This window comes from Crotalus tigris, unplaced genomic scaffold (assembly GCF_016545835.1).
Source record: "Crotalus tigris isolate CLP2741 ecotype Arizona unplaced genomic scaffold, ASM1654583v1 scf7180000024339.11422700, whole genome shotgun sequence".
Lineage (NCBI taxonomy): Eukaryota > Metazoa > Chordata > Lepidosauria > Squamata > Viperidae > Crotalus > Crotalus tigris.
Window position 1 is genome coordinate 6464452 of NW_024100509.1, and position 15925 is coordinate 6480376.

A 15925-nucleotide genomic window follows, 5' to 3' on the forward strand; every position below is an offset into this window, starting at 1 on the left:
TTCTCCTATTGGTTTATTATGATTTATCAATTGTTTGTAATTTATGATTAATGATTGTAACTATGATTTAATATCTCTGATCTATTACTTGCTGTTTATATGTACACTGTTATGCACCAGAGACAAATTCCTTGTGTATCCAATCACACTTGGCCAATAAACTATTCTGTTCTGCTCTGCTCAATCCAATCCAATCCAGAACTGTTTTAATCTGTGTGATTTGGTAATGACTAGAGTGCTGATCTTCATCTTCTGGTACTAGAGGTCTATAATAAATACAGATTACCTTCTAAGGTAGTGGTTCTCAACCTGTGGGTCGGGACCCCATTTGGGGTCGAACAACCATTTCACGGGGGTCGCCAAACAACGCAGTCTGCCATTTTTCCCCCCTTTTCCTTAGCTGTGCTACTCCCTTTTATTCTATTGGCTTTTGAAAGCCAATAGAATAGACTCTCTTGAATAGAGTCTAATTCTATTGGCTTTCAAAAGCCAATAGGAATTGTCCAGGCTGTCTCTGCCCTGCTGAGCCCGCCAAAAGTCCCATTCTGCAAACGGTGCTGCACCAGTTGAGTAGTCCTCGACTTACGACCGGTTGAGTAGTCCTTGACTTATGACCGGTTGGGGGTCGCGGCATTAAAAAGGTTGAGAACCACTGTTCTAAGGTATGTTGAATATTGATTTCTCAGTCTTCAATGTCTTTACAGATGTTGTGATACTACTTCTATTCTCTTTTAATAGTTTAAAATGTTAGAAAAATTATTGAAAATAGCAATGAAATTTAAGGAAAAGAAATCTCTCAAGTTCTTCACTTGGTACATAGAAATCAAATTCCTAGGTATAGAATGTGGAAATATCTGCCAAAGATATTCATCTGTTTGTTGATGATTGCCCTTGAAGTTATATCAGGTCCAGAATGGTTGACAAGAACTAAAAAGTTTGAAATAGCTATTCCAGTCTCCCTTAATTCTTTGTTAGCAATCCAAATTTTATAATATAAATGATGTCGCAGTTGCGACTGCTGCCTGTGGATGGCTCTAGTTTGAGCTGATACAAGGCAAAAGATTTCTTTCTCCCATATTTGGGTTGACAGGGTGCATCAAAAAGCACTCAAGGTAATTCCTCCCCCTGTCTTTTCCCTCCCTGACACAGCTGACAAAGTGAGAAAGAGCCTGTGGCCTAGAGGTTAACACAGCTGCTTAACATGCAGACAGCCTAGGTTCGAATCTCAGAAGGGTATGTCTGATAGATGAGAACTAAAAAGTTCGAAATAGCTATTGCATTCTCCCTTAATTCTTTGTTAGCAATCCAAATTTTATAATATAAATGATATCGCAGTTGCGACTGCTACCTGTGGATGGCTCTAGTTTGAGCTGATACAAGGCAAAAGATTTCTTTCTCCCATATTTGGGTCGACAGGGTGCATCAAAAAGCAATATATATATATGTGTGTATATATGTATGTATATATATATATATATATATGTATATATGTGTATATATGTGTATGTATACACACACACACACACACACACACACACAGCTTTTTGATGCACCCTGTGCATCAAACATGAACACCAGGAAAAATTTAAACTAGAAAAGTTTAATAAATTACCAAGCTTTCGTCGGAAAACTACCGACATCATCGGAAAACTTTCATCGGAAAACTATCAACATATATACATATATACATATACATACACACACAGACATATGTATGTATGTATGTATATGTATGTATGTATGTATTTATACATACATATATGTATACGTATATTTATTTATTTATTTATGAGACTTATATACCGCTTTAAGTGCAAGCACTCTCTAAGCGATATACACCAGTAAGCAATGTATTTATATATTTACATTGCCCCCAACAATCTGGGTCCTCATTTTACCTACCCCGGAAGGATGGAAGGCTGAGTCAACCTTGAGCCGGTGAGATTTGAACCGCTGACCTGCTGAACACAGTCAGCTAAAGTGGCCTGCAGTACTGCACTCTAACTGCTGCGCCACCTCGGCTCTTGTTATATAAATCACTGTCCATTTGAAAACATAGCTGAAAGAGGAAGCTTGAGAGTTCACCAGGTTGATACTATATGGAAAAAAACTGTGACTGAATCTAGATGTTCTGCTTCCCCTTCCCAGAAGGTAACAAGGAAAACAGGTCATGGAGGATGTGTAGTGTTCCAGACATTACTGTGGACCTTGCTAAAACATCTCTTATATGCTATGTCTGGAATAGTAAGAAGTGAACTACCAATAATCTTTTTTGCCATCCTCATCACTCTCTGCACTGCCTTCCTGTCTAAAGTAGTAATGCTTCCAAACCTGACTGTAAATGCAATAAGACAGGATGCTCTTCATCGTTCTTCTATAGAAAGCAGTAAGGACATGCAATGCAGAAAATGCAGGCACTGCTTGCCCATTTCACCAGTGTCTCGCTGTTGAGCAATCAAGCCCTACTCGTTAGCTACACATCCTGAAACTTGATGCTGTTAATCACCTCTACAGGTGAATTATTTATACACAGATGTGTGGCTGTGCCTTTTCTGAAATCGACAATGATTTCTTTCATTATTCCACTGTTTAAAACAAGGTGAACATTGGGTTCACCAAACCCTCTATCTCCTTGCGGTAAGCACCCTCATTGTCATCCTGAATAAAGCTCACTACTATTGTATCATCCGCATACTTCATAATATGGTTGGTGGCAAACCTTGCACAAGTCATGGGTCAACGGGGTGAACAATAGCAGATTTAGTACACAGCCCTGAGGAGAACCTGTGCTCAAAAAAAATGGTGTTAGAAGTATTAGTCCTAACGTGCACATACTGGGGCCTATCAATAAGAAAATCAAGAATCCAGTTGCAAAAAGGAGTATTAAAGCCTAAAAGGCCCAGTTTGTCTACTAGATGCTGAGGAACAGTTGTATTAAATGCTGAACTGAAGTTGACAAACAGCATTTGCATATGAGTATTTTTTTCCTCTTAAGTGCGCCAAGCTCAGATGGAGAACAGAACAAATAGCATCCTCTATAAAGTGATTTGGATGGTAAGCAAACTTCCTCAAATGCTGGAGGGAGGCTAGATACAATAATGTCCTTTATCAGCCTGTCAAAACATTTCATAATGATGGATGTAAGTGCAACTGGATGGTAATCATTGAGACCTGTAATTGTAGACTTTTTGGGCACTGGCAAAATAATGGCCATCTTAAAACCTGATGAGACCACTGCCTGCTGCAGTGAAAGATTGAAAATATATGTAAGAACAGAAGGCAATTCATGCCTAGGGATATTATGTGGGCTTGCTACCTTTCAAGTGTTAACTTTCTGCAATGTCCTCTGGACAGAATTAACATCAGAACTAAGCATTTGCTCAACAGGATGGGGTGCAACTTTCCTCTCAGGGGTGCTATTTAAAGCCCTGATTGACATAGGGCTAGACTATTTGCGGAACCACCACAAATAACTAGTCACGTATATAAATCAAACAGATCTTCAGATTTGTGTTTTCTTCATCACTGCTATAACTGCCAGAATAGGTTACAATGGAATCAAAGCAACCAGTCACATTAAGACATTAACTGTGCTACTTTGCAGAAATTAAATATTTTCCTGCCTGGAAAGTAGTGTTTCTTCTGAAATCAGTGTATTTTTTTATTTATTAAATGTGACTATCTCACTGACTGGCTACTTTTGGTATTGTTCGTTGCATAGTTTCACCAAATTCTCCATAGAGTTAGTCAAGGATTTTAGGTAAACTTAGCAACCATTCCTGGCTAGCAGATATTTGATGCTAAGATCCTATTCTCCCCATCTTTGTGTCAGAAAATCATTGTAAAAATTAATTATATCAACAATTTTTAAATGCTAGTTTTCTAGGAGAAAAAATAATAATTAGGCAGAACAAATGTGTGCTTTTGACAAATATTGCTAATAGCACCTGTGGAGCTCTCTGATAACTAGTGGCTAAAGGAAAGCCCTAACTTATACATGGAGTGCTGTAGAGAGATTTCTTTGATTACTAAAGTCAAGAACTTTGTTAACAGTATTGGAAATATTTGTAGCAGCTCTTCTGAAATGTGCCTGTGGTTGAACATTATGAATGTGTTTGCATTATTATTTCTCTATGCAGATATTGCAAGGGATTGTTGTTGTTACTTATATGTAATAACGTGTGCATATGCACATACATATAGATTGAGAGAAAGCCTAATGCTGAAATTTATCGTCATTCATCTCAGCTTCTCTTTCATTACCTGCTTTGGGATAAACATGGATATTTTTCGTGTGGATTAAATTAGATTAGATTGAATTTATATTGACAGGAGTAGCCGACACCTCATAAGATAAGCTCAAGATCCAAAAGATCTTGATAGACTTAAACACTGGGCCATATCTAACAAAATGAAATTCAATGTAGATAAAAATAAGGGCTTACACTTATGCAAGAAAAACCAAATATATAGGTACAGGCCAGGTGAAATTTGGCTTAATGCCATTAACTGTGAGCAGGATCTTGGAATCCTAGTGGACAATCAGTTAAATATGAGCCAATAGTATGGCAGCAGCCAAAAAAAGCCAATGTAATCCTAGGCTGCATTAATAGAGGGATAGAATTAAGATCACGTAGAGTAGAGTAGAGTAGAGTAGAGTAGAGTAGAACAGAGCTGGAAGGGACCTTGGAGGTCTTCTAGTCCAGCCCCCTGCTCAAGCAGGAGAACCTATACCATCTCAGACAGGTGAATGTTTAGTCTCTTCTTAAAAATCTCCAGTGATGGAGCACCCATGATTTCTGGGGCTGAGCTGTTCCACTGATTGATTGTCCTTACTGTCAGAAAATTTCTTCTTAATTCCAGGTTGCTTCTCTCTTTGATCAGTTTCTCGTCCTTCCCTCTGGTGCTTTAGTGAACAACCTGGCCCCCTCTGCCTTGTGGCAGCCCCTCAGATACTAGAACACTGCTATCATGTCTCCCCTATTTCTTCTTTTCTTTAGACTAGTCAAATCCAAGTCCCGTAGCTGTTCTTTATATGTATTAGTCTCCAGGCCTTTGATCATCTTAGTTGCTCTTTGAATTTTTTTCAAATTCTCTACATCTTTTTTGTGATATGGTGACCAAAATTGGCTACAGTATTCCAGGTGTGGTCTTACTAGGGTTTTATAAAGTGATACTAATATTTTGTGTGATCTTGATTCTATGCCTTTGTTTATACAACCCAGGATTTTATTAGCTTTTTTGTTACTGCTGCACACTGCTGGCTCATAGATTGTGGTCTATTTTGACAAATGCCTTAATGAAATCTAAGTATACTATGTCCACTGCATTTCGCTGGTCTACTAGTTCAGTCACTTTATCAAAGAATGAGATAAGATTGGTTTGGCATGATCTGTTTTTAACAAACCTGTGCTGGCTACTAGTTATGACTTTGTTTGCTTCTAGTTGTTTGCAGATCTGTTTTTTTGATTATCTCTTCCAGGATCTTCCCAGATACTGATGTTAAACTGATTGGTCTGTACTTTCCTTTCTTGAAGATGGGGACCTTATCAGCCCTTTTCCAAACCTCAGGTACTTCCCTGGTGCTCCAGGATTTATGAAAGATGTGGTGCAATAGTTCTGAGATAACATCTGCCAGCTCCTTCAGAACTCTGGGATGTAATCTATCGGGTCCCGATGATTTATATTTGTCAAGGTTGGATAGGTGTTTTCTTACCATTTTTTTGCTTACCATTTTGTAGTATGTCTTTTGCAGTGGTTTTTTTTTGGGGGGGGGGGTATAGTTTCTTTTTGTGTAAAGAGTACTGCTTTACAAAGCCTTAGTAAGACCACACTTGGAATACTGCATCCAGTTCTGGTCACCACAATACAAAAAAGTTGGAAAGAGTACAGAGAAGAGCAACAAAAACAAGTGGGGGCCTGGAGGCTATATTGTATGAAGAATGGTTATAGAAATTGGATATGTCTAGTCTAATGAAAAAAAGGACTAGGAGGGTATAATAGCATTCTTCTAATAATTGAGGGGCTCCTACAAAGACTAGGGGGTCAAAATATTTTTCAAAGCACTAAAAGGCAAGATGAGAAATGATGGAAATTAACCAAGGAGAGAAGCAACCTAGAACTAAGGAGAAATTTCCTAATAGTGAGAGCAAGCAAGCAATGTAATAGCTTGCCTTTAGAAGTTGTGGGTGCTCCATCACTGAAGGCTTTCAAAAAGAGATTGAACAACTATTTATCTGAAATGGTATCGGATCTCGAGCAGGGTGTTAAGACTAGAAGACCTCCATGTCCCTTCCAACCCTGTTATTCTAGCACAGTTAATGTCTTAATGTAACTTGCTGCTTTGATTGCATTGTAACCTGTTTCTGGCAGTTATAGCAGTGATGAAGAAAATATGAACCTGAAGTTCTATGTTCTATGAATTTAAACATTAAAATTAGAAATAAGAAACTGGTAAGTGATATCAAACTATCTTTTATTTTTATAGTTTACTTTATTGCAGTTTTTACGATCCTTACTGTCAGGCTTTCATTAAACAAAAAATAACTCTGTCTGTTCTCAACTGAAGAATGTCAAGTGACTCTTTCTAAATAGGGTCATTGTTAATCCCACTGAAGCAAATAGATACTAAGCTCATCAGGTCTCATAATAAAGCCTCTAGTAATGAAATATTTGTTTGGGATACCCTGATCTTCACATATCAGTCTAAGTTTGTTCTGAGTACAAGTTACAGTGTTCAGCCTGTAATCTGTTAAAGGTAAACATGATTTAGCATCATGTTATTTTCCAACATCTTTAGTGATGTTTCTTTCACGCAGGAATCTATAGATCCTTAGTGGTCTTTGATCCATCCTGAAACCTGCAGATCTTCAGCCACCATCATATTCTTTGTCTCTCTGACTCCAAATACAGCTCCTTTCCTACCAGCTCTTTTCAACTTCCTTTCCTTCATGACAGATTGTGATTGTATTTTATGCCCAGGTTTTACCAAACTGAGTTTATTAATTCCAGGCATAGTTTTCTGCAGATAGTGTTTATGTATTTATCTCAGTCAACCCAGGCAGCTTACAATTCAAAAATATATATAACAAAACAGTAAAAACATTTTAAAAACAATAAAATATAACAAAAATAACAGTATGACAAAAATAACTTATGAAATTATCTATACCGTTCTATCATACTATGCCAAAACTAATATCCAAATTATAGAAGTAATCCTTGTTCATACTCATGTGTTAAGTGTGGTGCCCAGATCTGTTCACCATTCAAAAGTATTTCTGTGAGCATAGCACCTGCCTGAAATTCATTAAAACAGTTTATTCTTTATCATGTTTTCACTTTAATCTTGGAAAGTATGCCAGTCCTTTAAGAGACCCAGAGCTTCTTAAAAACAGCAATATCTTATTTTCAGGTTTAAAATTAAACAGGGCAGAAAAATAGGGGAGTGAATCCCTCTTATCTTTGGAGGAAAGTAAGGATAGGAACTGATGGCAGATATGCATGGAGTCAAGGTATCAAATACTATAGTATTATTTTTACTATCTACAGCTGTTCTCTAGCATGATGATGTAGCATCCATCAATTGGATAATCAAAGCCTTCCTGCTCAGATTTAGACTAAGACCAAACTTGAGCCACGCCTCCTTTGGGCGTTCCTTCCCCAGTTTTGTCTTAGTCTATGCTCAGATAGGACACAGCTTTACCAGCTCCTCATTAGTTTATTATTTAAAACTGTTAGATTAGGTTAGAAAGTCAGGAATTGATTTAACTTTGGTTGTTTTTAACAACTTTACGAGCGAATTTGAGTGTCGGTTCCAGAGGGCCATTGGGGCCTCGTGGATTGTCGGAGCTCTGCCGCTGCGGCGTCATTAATTCAGCTCAGCTGCTGAGCGCAGTTTGGGAGGCTTCCCTCGTGCCGGAGAGTGATCTTTCTTCCAGCGACCTGGAAAGTTCAGCTGAGCACCGGACTGTGGAGAGCAGCTAGAGAGGCTTCCCTGGCGTCATACATTTTCTTCCGACGCCGCTGGCAGGCTCCGGATTGCCGCTCCTGCCTCGTGGCCACGAGGCTCCTTTGAAGAAGAACTCAGAATCTCCCCTACGCTGCTAAATCGCAAGTTTATGGTGCCTTATAAATGCAGGGGGGGGGTGAGGGGTGTAATTTCCCTCACTTGGTCTCCTGAACGAGGCAATTAAACAAACGAGCTCAGCGAGCTTCAGTAAGCTTAGCTAAAGGGGAGAATCCGTTCTTTAGGCGCCAACGTGACTCGCGGCCGCCATTTTGAATTTGGGCCTGGGTGTGGTCGCCATATTGAGGATCGTCCTCTTCCCTCTAATTCAGGCCTTTTACTAGTAGCCCACTGTGCTGGGTTCTTGTGGGGGTTTATCAGTTGGTTCTGCTCCAGCTTCTTCATAGAGCCTCCTTACTGAAGGTGTAATAGTGGTGGAGGCTTGCAGACTTACTCCTGTAGTAATTTATAACCTGTTCTTAGTGCCCGGCGCTGTGTCGGAAGGGCCAAACAGACAGCTTTAGATAGCTGTTCTGGCTATTTGCCATTGTGGTTGTCTTAGGGCGCGGGAAGCTTCCCTCCCGGACAACTTGATCTGCGTGTTAACCCCACCCCAGGTCTTCTCCTGTCTGGAAGGTCCAGGGCACAATGGCAGATGGTGAGTCTCCTCAGACATTGCAGGGTTCTGATGTTCCCCCCACTCAATCTAAACGCAGATCATCTGAGGTGGACACGGGAAAGAAAAAAGCTAAAACCAAGCATCTAACAACCAAAGAACCCTCCAAATCTGCTGAGCGAGAGGCCTCGAGGAGACATCAGGCACTGGAGAAAGAATTCTCCAAAGCACAGAGGCTCCGGTCCAGCGAAGCTGAAGTGGTTCCCCCTGCTTCTCTGGGCGGTTCACCTTATGAGCCACCGCTGGTGCCTTCTTATCAGCTCCCCAGGGCTTGGTCTCCTCAAGGGGGAACTGAAGAGGTTGGTCTACCTCCCCACGTTCATCATATTCCTTCATCTCCTATCCTGGGTCTCTCCATTTCACCTGCTAACATCTCTATGCAGGCCTCTGAAGCCACTGCCGTTGGTGTGTCTTCTGCTGAACAAGACTTATGGGCTTAACAGTTCCAGAGCTTTATACATAAGGCCTTTGATCAATTTATGTCTTCTTCCTTGGCAAAGGGACATTCAAATGTTTTTTGGTGGTTCTCCTACCTCTCTGGCCGGTCGCAATCGGTACTGGTGGGGGGCAGAGGTCAACCCCGAGGCCCCTTGAATGCGGGGTGCCGCAGGGGTCAGTCCTCTCCCCCCTCCTATTTAACATTTACATGAAGCCGCTGGGTGAGATCATCAGACAGCACAGAGTGAGGTTTCATCAGTATGGTGATGATACCCAGCTATATATCTCTTCCCCGAGCTCTCTCAGTGAAGCGGCTGATGTGATGGGCCATTGCCTTGAAGCCGTGAGGGTCTGGATGGGGGTTAACAGACTCAGGCTCAATCCTGACAAGACCGAGTGGCTTTGGATGTTGCCTCCCAAGGATCATGTTAACTGTCCAGTGTTGACTCTAGCAGGGGAAAATATACCCCCTTCGGAGCGGGTTCGCAACTTGGGTGTCCTCCTTGATCCACAGCTGAATTTGGAACATCATTTGACGGCTGTGGCTGGGAGGACCTTTGCACAAGTTCGTCTGTTGCACCAGTTGCGACCCTACCTGGACCGGGAGGCTCTCCTTACAGTCACTCATGCCCTTGTCACCTCACGCCTGGACTACTGCAACGTGCTCTACATGGGGCTACCCTTGAAAAGTATTTGGAGACTACAGTTGGTCCAGAATGCAGCCGCGCGAGTGATAGCGGGTATTCCTTGGTACACCCACGTTACACCTATCCTCCACGAGTTGCACTGGTTGCCTATTGGTCTCCGGGTCCAATTCAAGGTGTTGGTTATTACCTTTAAAGTTCTATATGGCTCAGGGCCAGGCTATTTGCAAGACCGCCTACTACCTCATAGTTCCCTTCGTCCAGTTAGATCCCACAGGCTGGGCCTCCTTCAGGTCCCATCGGCCAAGCAGTGCCATTTGGCAGGGCCACGGGGGAGGGCTTTCTCTGTGATGGCGCCCACATCTTGGAACCAGCTCTCCCCGGAGATTAGGACTGCTCCCACCCTGTTGGTTTTCCGCAAGCTGCTTAAGACCTGGCTTTTCCGGCAGGCCTGGGGTTTTTAAAATCTGACCCCTGGATGAATGTTACTGTATTGTTTGTCTTGTTAAGTTATATTGTGTTTTTATTGTTAGCCACCCGGAGTCCTGCGGGAGTGGGGCGGTCTATAAATTTTAATAAATAAATAAATAAAGGCTGGCCCTATAGAAAGTCTAAGTGATGCCAAATTGGACCCTCCCATAGGCGGGCGCTTAGCTCTATTCAGCGACGCCTGGGAGGTCACCACAAACGATGTTTGGGTCAGAGAGACCATAAGATTCGGTCTATCCCTAGAGCTAAAATCCATCCCACCAGACCGCTTCCTTCAAGGTCAGACCTCAAGACACGCACTCAAGGCCGAGCTGGTAGCCACAGCAATAGCACACTTATTAGACATACAGGTCATAGAACCAGTTCCTCTGAACCAAAAGGGAAAAGGGTTCTACTCAATACTCTTCGTGGTCCCCAAGGCTCGGGGGGTTGGAGAACGATATTGGATCTGAAGGGACTCAACTGCTTTCTTATATACAGAAAATTCAAGATGCAGTCCCTCAAGTCCATTCTGGACAGCATCAGGAAAGGAGATTACCTTTCCTCAATAGACCTGCCAGAGGCCTATCTTCATGTTCCTATCAGTCCACATCACCGCAGATACCTCTGTTTCTGTCACGCACACAAACATAATCAGTACAGGGCTCTTTCCTTCGGTCTATACTCAGCACCTCGCGTTTTCACAAAGATTCTAGCAGTATTAGCAGCTCATCTCAGGCTTATACCGATAAGAGTGCAGTGCTACCTGGACAATATAATTACCCAGTCCAGCTCATTCCACACCGCTCAAGCAGATCTACAGACTACAATAGAGACACTTCAGAGGCACGGGTTTTCCGTGAATTTCAAAAAGAGCCACACCACACCCACCACTCGGATTTTACATCTTGGCGCGGTGATAGATTCAAAGATTTGCAAGGTTTATCTTTCACGGGAATGCAAGGACAGCATCAGCTCCCTGGTGCGCAGGATTCAGAGAGAGAAAGTGGTTCCACTTGTCCAACTATCACAGCTGTTGGGGAAAATGATTTCTTGCCTAGGCATAGTGCTGTGGGCCAGACTTCATTCCAGACATCTCCAATGGTTCCTACTCCCTTTTCAGCAGCGGAACATGAGCGCTTCCACTCGGAAGGTGAGAGTTCCGCATCACATTCTGCAGTCACTCAGATGGTGGGGGTCATCAGCCATACACAAGGGGAACCTTTTCAAGGAGCCTCACAGACTTATCCTGACCACGGACGCGAGTCTTTTCAGTTGGGGAGCCCACATTCAGACACATATGACTCAGGTCAATGGTCCAAACGTGATCTAGCACACAACATAAATTGGCTAGAACTCAGGGCAATACACCTGGCACTTCGCCAATTCTCCAACATAGTGACAGGGAATATGTCCTGGTAATGACGGACAATGTTGCAGCCAAGGCTCATATCAACAGACAGGGAGGGACCAGATCTTGGCCCCTCATGCAGGAAGCCCTAGCATTCGGTCTGTGGGCAGAATCCCATCTGAAATCCATCAGAGCGGAACACATTTCTGGGGTAAGGAATCATCAGGCAGATTCTCTAAGCAGGGTGACGATAGACCACTCGGAGTGGAAATTGGAGCCGAACCTCTTCAAGGAAATATTGGAGAGGTTCAGGCAGCCCCAGATAGATCTGTTTGCTTCACCAGCAAACGCCCAGCTTCCCAGATATTTCACGTGGTTCCTGTCACGGGGGGCGGAGGGAACGGACGCTCTTCGCAGCAGATGGCCCAGGGGGCTTCTGTATGCATTCCCTCCACTTCCTCTAATACCAGCCGTCATCAGGAAGATCCTATTAGAACAGGCAGAATTAATCTTGCTGGTTCCACATTGGCCAAGGCGCCCTTGGTTTGCAGATCTAGTGGACCTATCGATCTCCCCGCCTTGGAAGATCCCACCAGATCGCATTTCTCTCAGTCAGGGTCAGCTCCAACATCCGGACCCACAGTAGCTTCAACTAGCCGCTTGGCACTTGAGCGGGAGAGTTTAGCCAGACAGTCCTATTCATCTGGAGTGATCGCTGTAATTCAAGCCTCCAGACGTCCCTCGACCAATAGGATATATGATGCCACGTGGAAAAATTTCTGTACATGGTGTGACTCTTGTTGGACTACCTTTTAGACAGACTAAACAAGGGTCTGTCTCATAATACAATTCGTAGGCAGATAGCAGCATTATTCACTGTGCTAATCTGCGAGAATCAGGTCCAGCTTTCTCGTCATCCAGCAGTTACAGCCTTCCTTAAGGGAGCCGTTAATACCGGTCCTCCTGTGGTACACAGATACCCCACATGGGACTTGCCAATGGTTCTGAAGGTTCTTACCGGTTCACCATTTGAGCCCATCAGATCATGTTCGTTACACTTCCTTTCATTAAAGGTAGCCTTTTTGATAGCCATCACTTCAACAAGACGCATCTCGGAATTGGCCGCCCTCTCGGTCAGAGGGGATCTGTGTATTTTTCTGGATGACAGAGTGATCCTCAAATTGGATCCTTCTTTCATCCCGAAAGTTAATATCTGGTTCCATAGATCTCAGGATCTGATTCTTCCAGACTTTTGTCCACGACCATCTCATCGTCTTGAAAGGTTGTGGCATACATTGGACGTGCGCAGGGCTTTGCACCACTATGTGAAATGAACCGAAGCATTTCGTAGATTGGAGGCACCTTCTTCAATGGGTCTGAAGGTATCATCCTTGACCATTGGTAGATGGATTAGAGCATGCATCTCCTTTGCATACAAGACTCAGTCCCTTCCTATTCCTCCCAACATCATGGCTCATTCCACGCGTAGTGCAGCTACTTCTGCGGCCTGGTTCACCCAGGTCTCGATTGAGGAAATTTGCAGGGCAGCCACCTGAGCTTCTCCCTCTTCATTTATAAGGCATTACAAGCTTGATAAATTCGCTGCCTCAGACGCATCCTTCGGCAGAAGGATCCTGCAGCAGGTTGTTTCTACACATGATTCACTAGCCTAGACTTCCCTCCCAACGGGGACATCGGTGGCTTTGGTATGTCCCAATCGGTGGATGCTACATCATCATGCTGGAGAAGGGGCATTGTCTTACCTGAACACCTTTTCTCAGCATGAAGATGTAGCATCCACACCCACCCTTTACAGTTAGTCTAGGCAGATTTCTTTCAGGAGGAGCTACTGTGTCGGACCTAATGAACGCTTCGCCTCGACAAAACTGGGGAAGGAACGCCCAAAGGAGGCGTGGCTCAAGTTTGGTCTTAGTCTAAATCTGAGCAGGAAGGCTTTGATTACCCAATCGATGGATGCTACATCTTCATGATGAGAAAAGGCGTTCAGGTAAGACAATGCTCCTTTACAGAAACAAAGTAATTATTTTGTGTGTATATACAAGTGAGGATGAAGATAACAAAAAAGGAAGAGTATAAATGGCATCTAGCATTTTGTTTGGAGATGTAATAAGGATAATGCTTCTTTAAAACAAAAGTGTTTACAATGTCCTACACTTACTAAGTTTGGGGAGAAAGCAGTAGATTATATAAATTTTCATTACCCTACGCTGCTGTAACCACTGTAAATACATGCTGGTTGCCAAGCACCCAAATTTTAATCGTGTAAAAATGTAAGTGTGAAGACTGGTCATAAATCACTTTTTTCATGCTGTTATAACTTCAACTGGTTGTAAGTTGGCAACTACCTGAAACTAGAATTTGGAATTTAAATACTGGACAGCCTAATGATTTCTTTGTGCCTTTACTATGACCAAAAAATTGATATTACAGCATTGAAAAGATAAATATATTGCCTATTTCACTGGATTGAAGACCTGATTGTATGCTACCTATGAGTGGATTACCTATTGATGTAGACTTTGTATGGACACATAAGGAAATATGGGACTTGATTATACAAAATACAATAGGCTAAAAAAATACCACACAATAGTTATAGAAATGTAACAGAAATTTAAGTAGTTGAATAATATTTGCAATAGATAAATATATATAAAATTGTAACTTGTTAAAATATGTTTTTTCCTTTTTTCTTTGTGATTTTTTTTAGTTTTTAAAACATTTCTATATTTTTTTTTCTTTGACGATATACGTATTTCTATCATAATTACCTTGTGGGTTTTTTCTTTTTTCTTTTGTCATTTTAAAAGCAGTAAAAATAAATAAGAAAAAAGATGATTGGGAGACTGGGAACAAAATGCATGTCCTTATGGAAAGGGGGAATACTTATCTTTTAAGTTAATTTAATTTGAATTCCTGTGTTGAATAAGGATTTGATTTGATCATTTATTATAACCCTTTTAGCCCTATGATTATATGTATATGTGCATGCATGTTTGTGTATACACAATCTTATGCCTGACAATATTTTATGCTTTATTTAAAAACCAGAAATCTAACCATCTCCAAAAAGGGGGAAGGAGGTTCAGTGATAAAATATATTTTGGTATTCTATATTTGTTTTTCATGTCTGTGTCATGTCATTATGATCCAGTTTTTCATTATTTTGTTATTGTAATTAGAAATGGACTCCTATGTCCAGAAGACTTTATTTCTTATTTTATTATTATATATATTTAATATTCTGCTTGGCTATTCTGTAAGCTGGAATAATTCAGACTTGAAGTCACTTGGTCACACTGACAATCTAGTAAAGCGTAAACTTATTCCCGCTGCATAGAATATCCACCAATGGGTTAACTCTGCCTTCCTGCCCATTAGACCAAATCAGCCAAATTTGCCACGCCTGTCCCTGGGTAGCCCCTCCCTAGTCTTAACTTGGTCTTCAGCCCAGACGGACTGTGACAAATTTGGCTCCCGGTGTAAGGCAGGTAGCAGATAAATAGATTGGTGGATTCTGTTTTTTCTCCTTTCACAACCTCTTCAGCAGCGCTGGGATCAGCGCTGGATGAAATAGGCTGTAGAAGTTAGGGGGTGGGTTCTCCCTCTCCCAGGTCTGAAACCTTGACCAGGGTCTGAAATCTTGCCAGGTCCCAGCTCTTCAAAGAAGAGCAAGTCCTTTCAAGAAAGGACAGCTCTGGTCAGCTGTTTAGCGCTGGGATCAGTGCTACAGCAGCCCATCAGTGCGGCAGCCAGACTCCAACCCTTCTAAAAGGAGAAAGCTCCGAGCAGCTGTTTAGCGCTGAGATCAGCATGGCAGCCAGTCTATCGGATCCCGGGAGGAGGGGGGATTCCCCTCCATTGCATCACCTCATGGCTCATTCGACTTATGAAAATCGTGAAATTGCTCGGGGCAATTTGAGGCTGCCGTTCCCTCGGTTCTATATTGATTCTCCTTGCGTCATCCTTGTTGATCAATCAGAGGCTGCTCCCTTCGCAGTTTGGGGGGGCACTCAACCGACGCGCAGAAGCTCTATTCTCACGCATTCACTTGCCGGGCGATCGCTGGACTCTGAGCGATCCCTTCGCCGAGCCACTGCCTCTGCTTGTTCCGGTTGCCATTTTGGATGCCAGGAACACACCGCAGCTGCTGGAGGTGAGCTTCTCTTCCGTTTTTTTCAAGTTTCCCACCACAAAAGCGGAAGTCTTGTAAGAAGCCACCTTCCTTGCTGGACATCCGTTCCCAGTCACCATTTTAAATTGCTGGAACAATCGCGGCAGCCGAGGCAATTAATTAAGAATCTGAAGGCTTTGTTTTC

General features: G+C 42.4%; 1 protein-coding gene across 14 annotated transcripts in view; it reads left to right on the plus strand.

The window, feature by feature from the left end:
- PCDH1 (protocadherin 1) overlaps window positions 1–15925 on the plus strand; it is a 347254-nt gene that overhangs the window by 26258 nt on the left and 305071 nt on the right. For 4 of the 14 annotated variants that reach the window (XM_039326015.1, XM_039326008.1, XM_039326010.1 and 1 more), the window contains exon 2: window positions 5483–5571. The exons of the other annotated variants lie outside the window; for them this stretch is intronic. In XM_039326015.1, the coding sequence (XP_039181949.1) occupies window positions 5538–5571 (34 nt within the window). In that variant the 5' untranslated portion in view covers window positions 5483–5537. The remainder of the gene's footprint in view (window positions 1–5482; window positions 5572–15925) is intronic. 14 annotated transcript variants of the gene reach the window in all.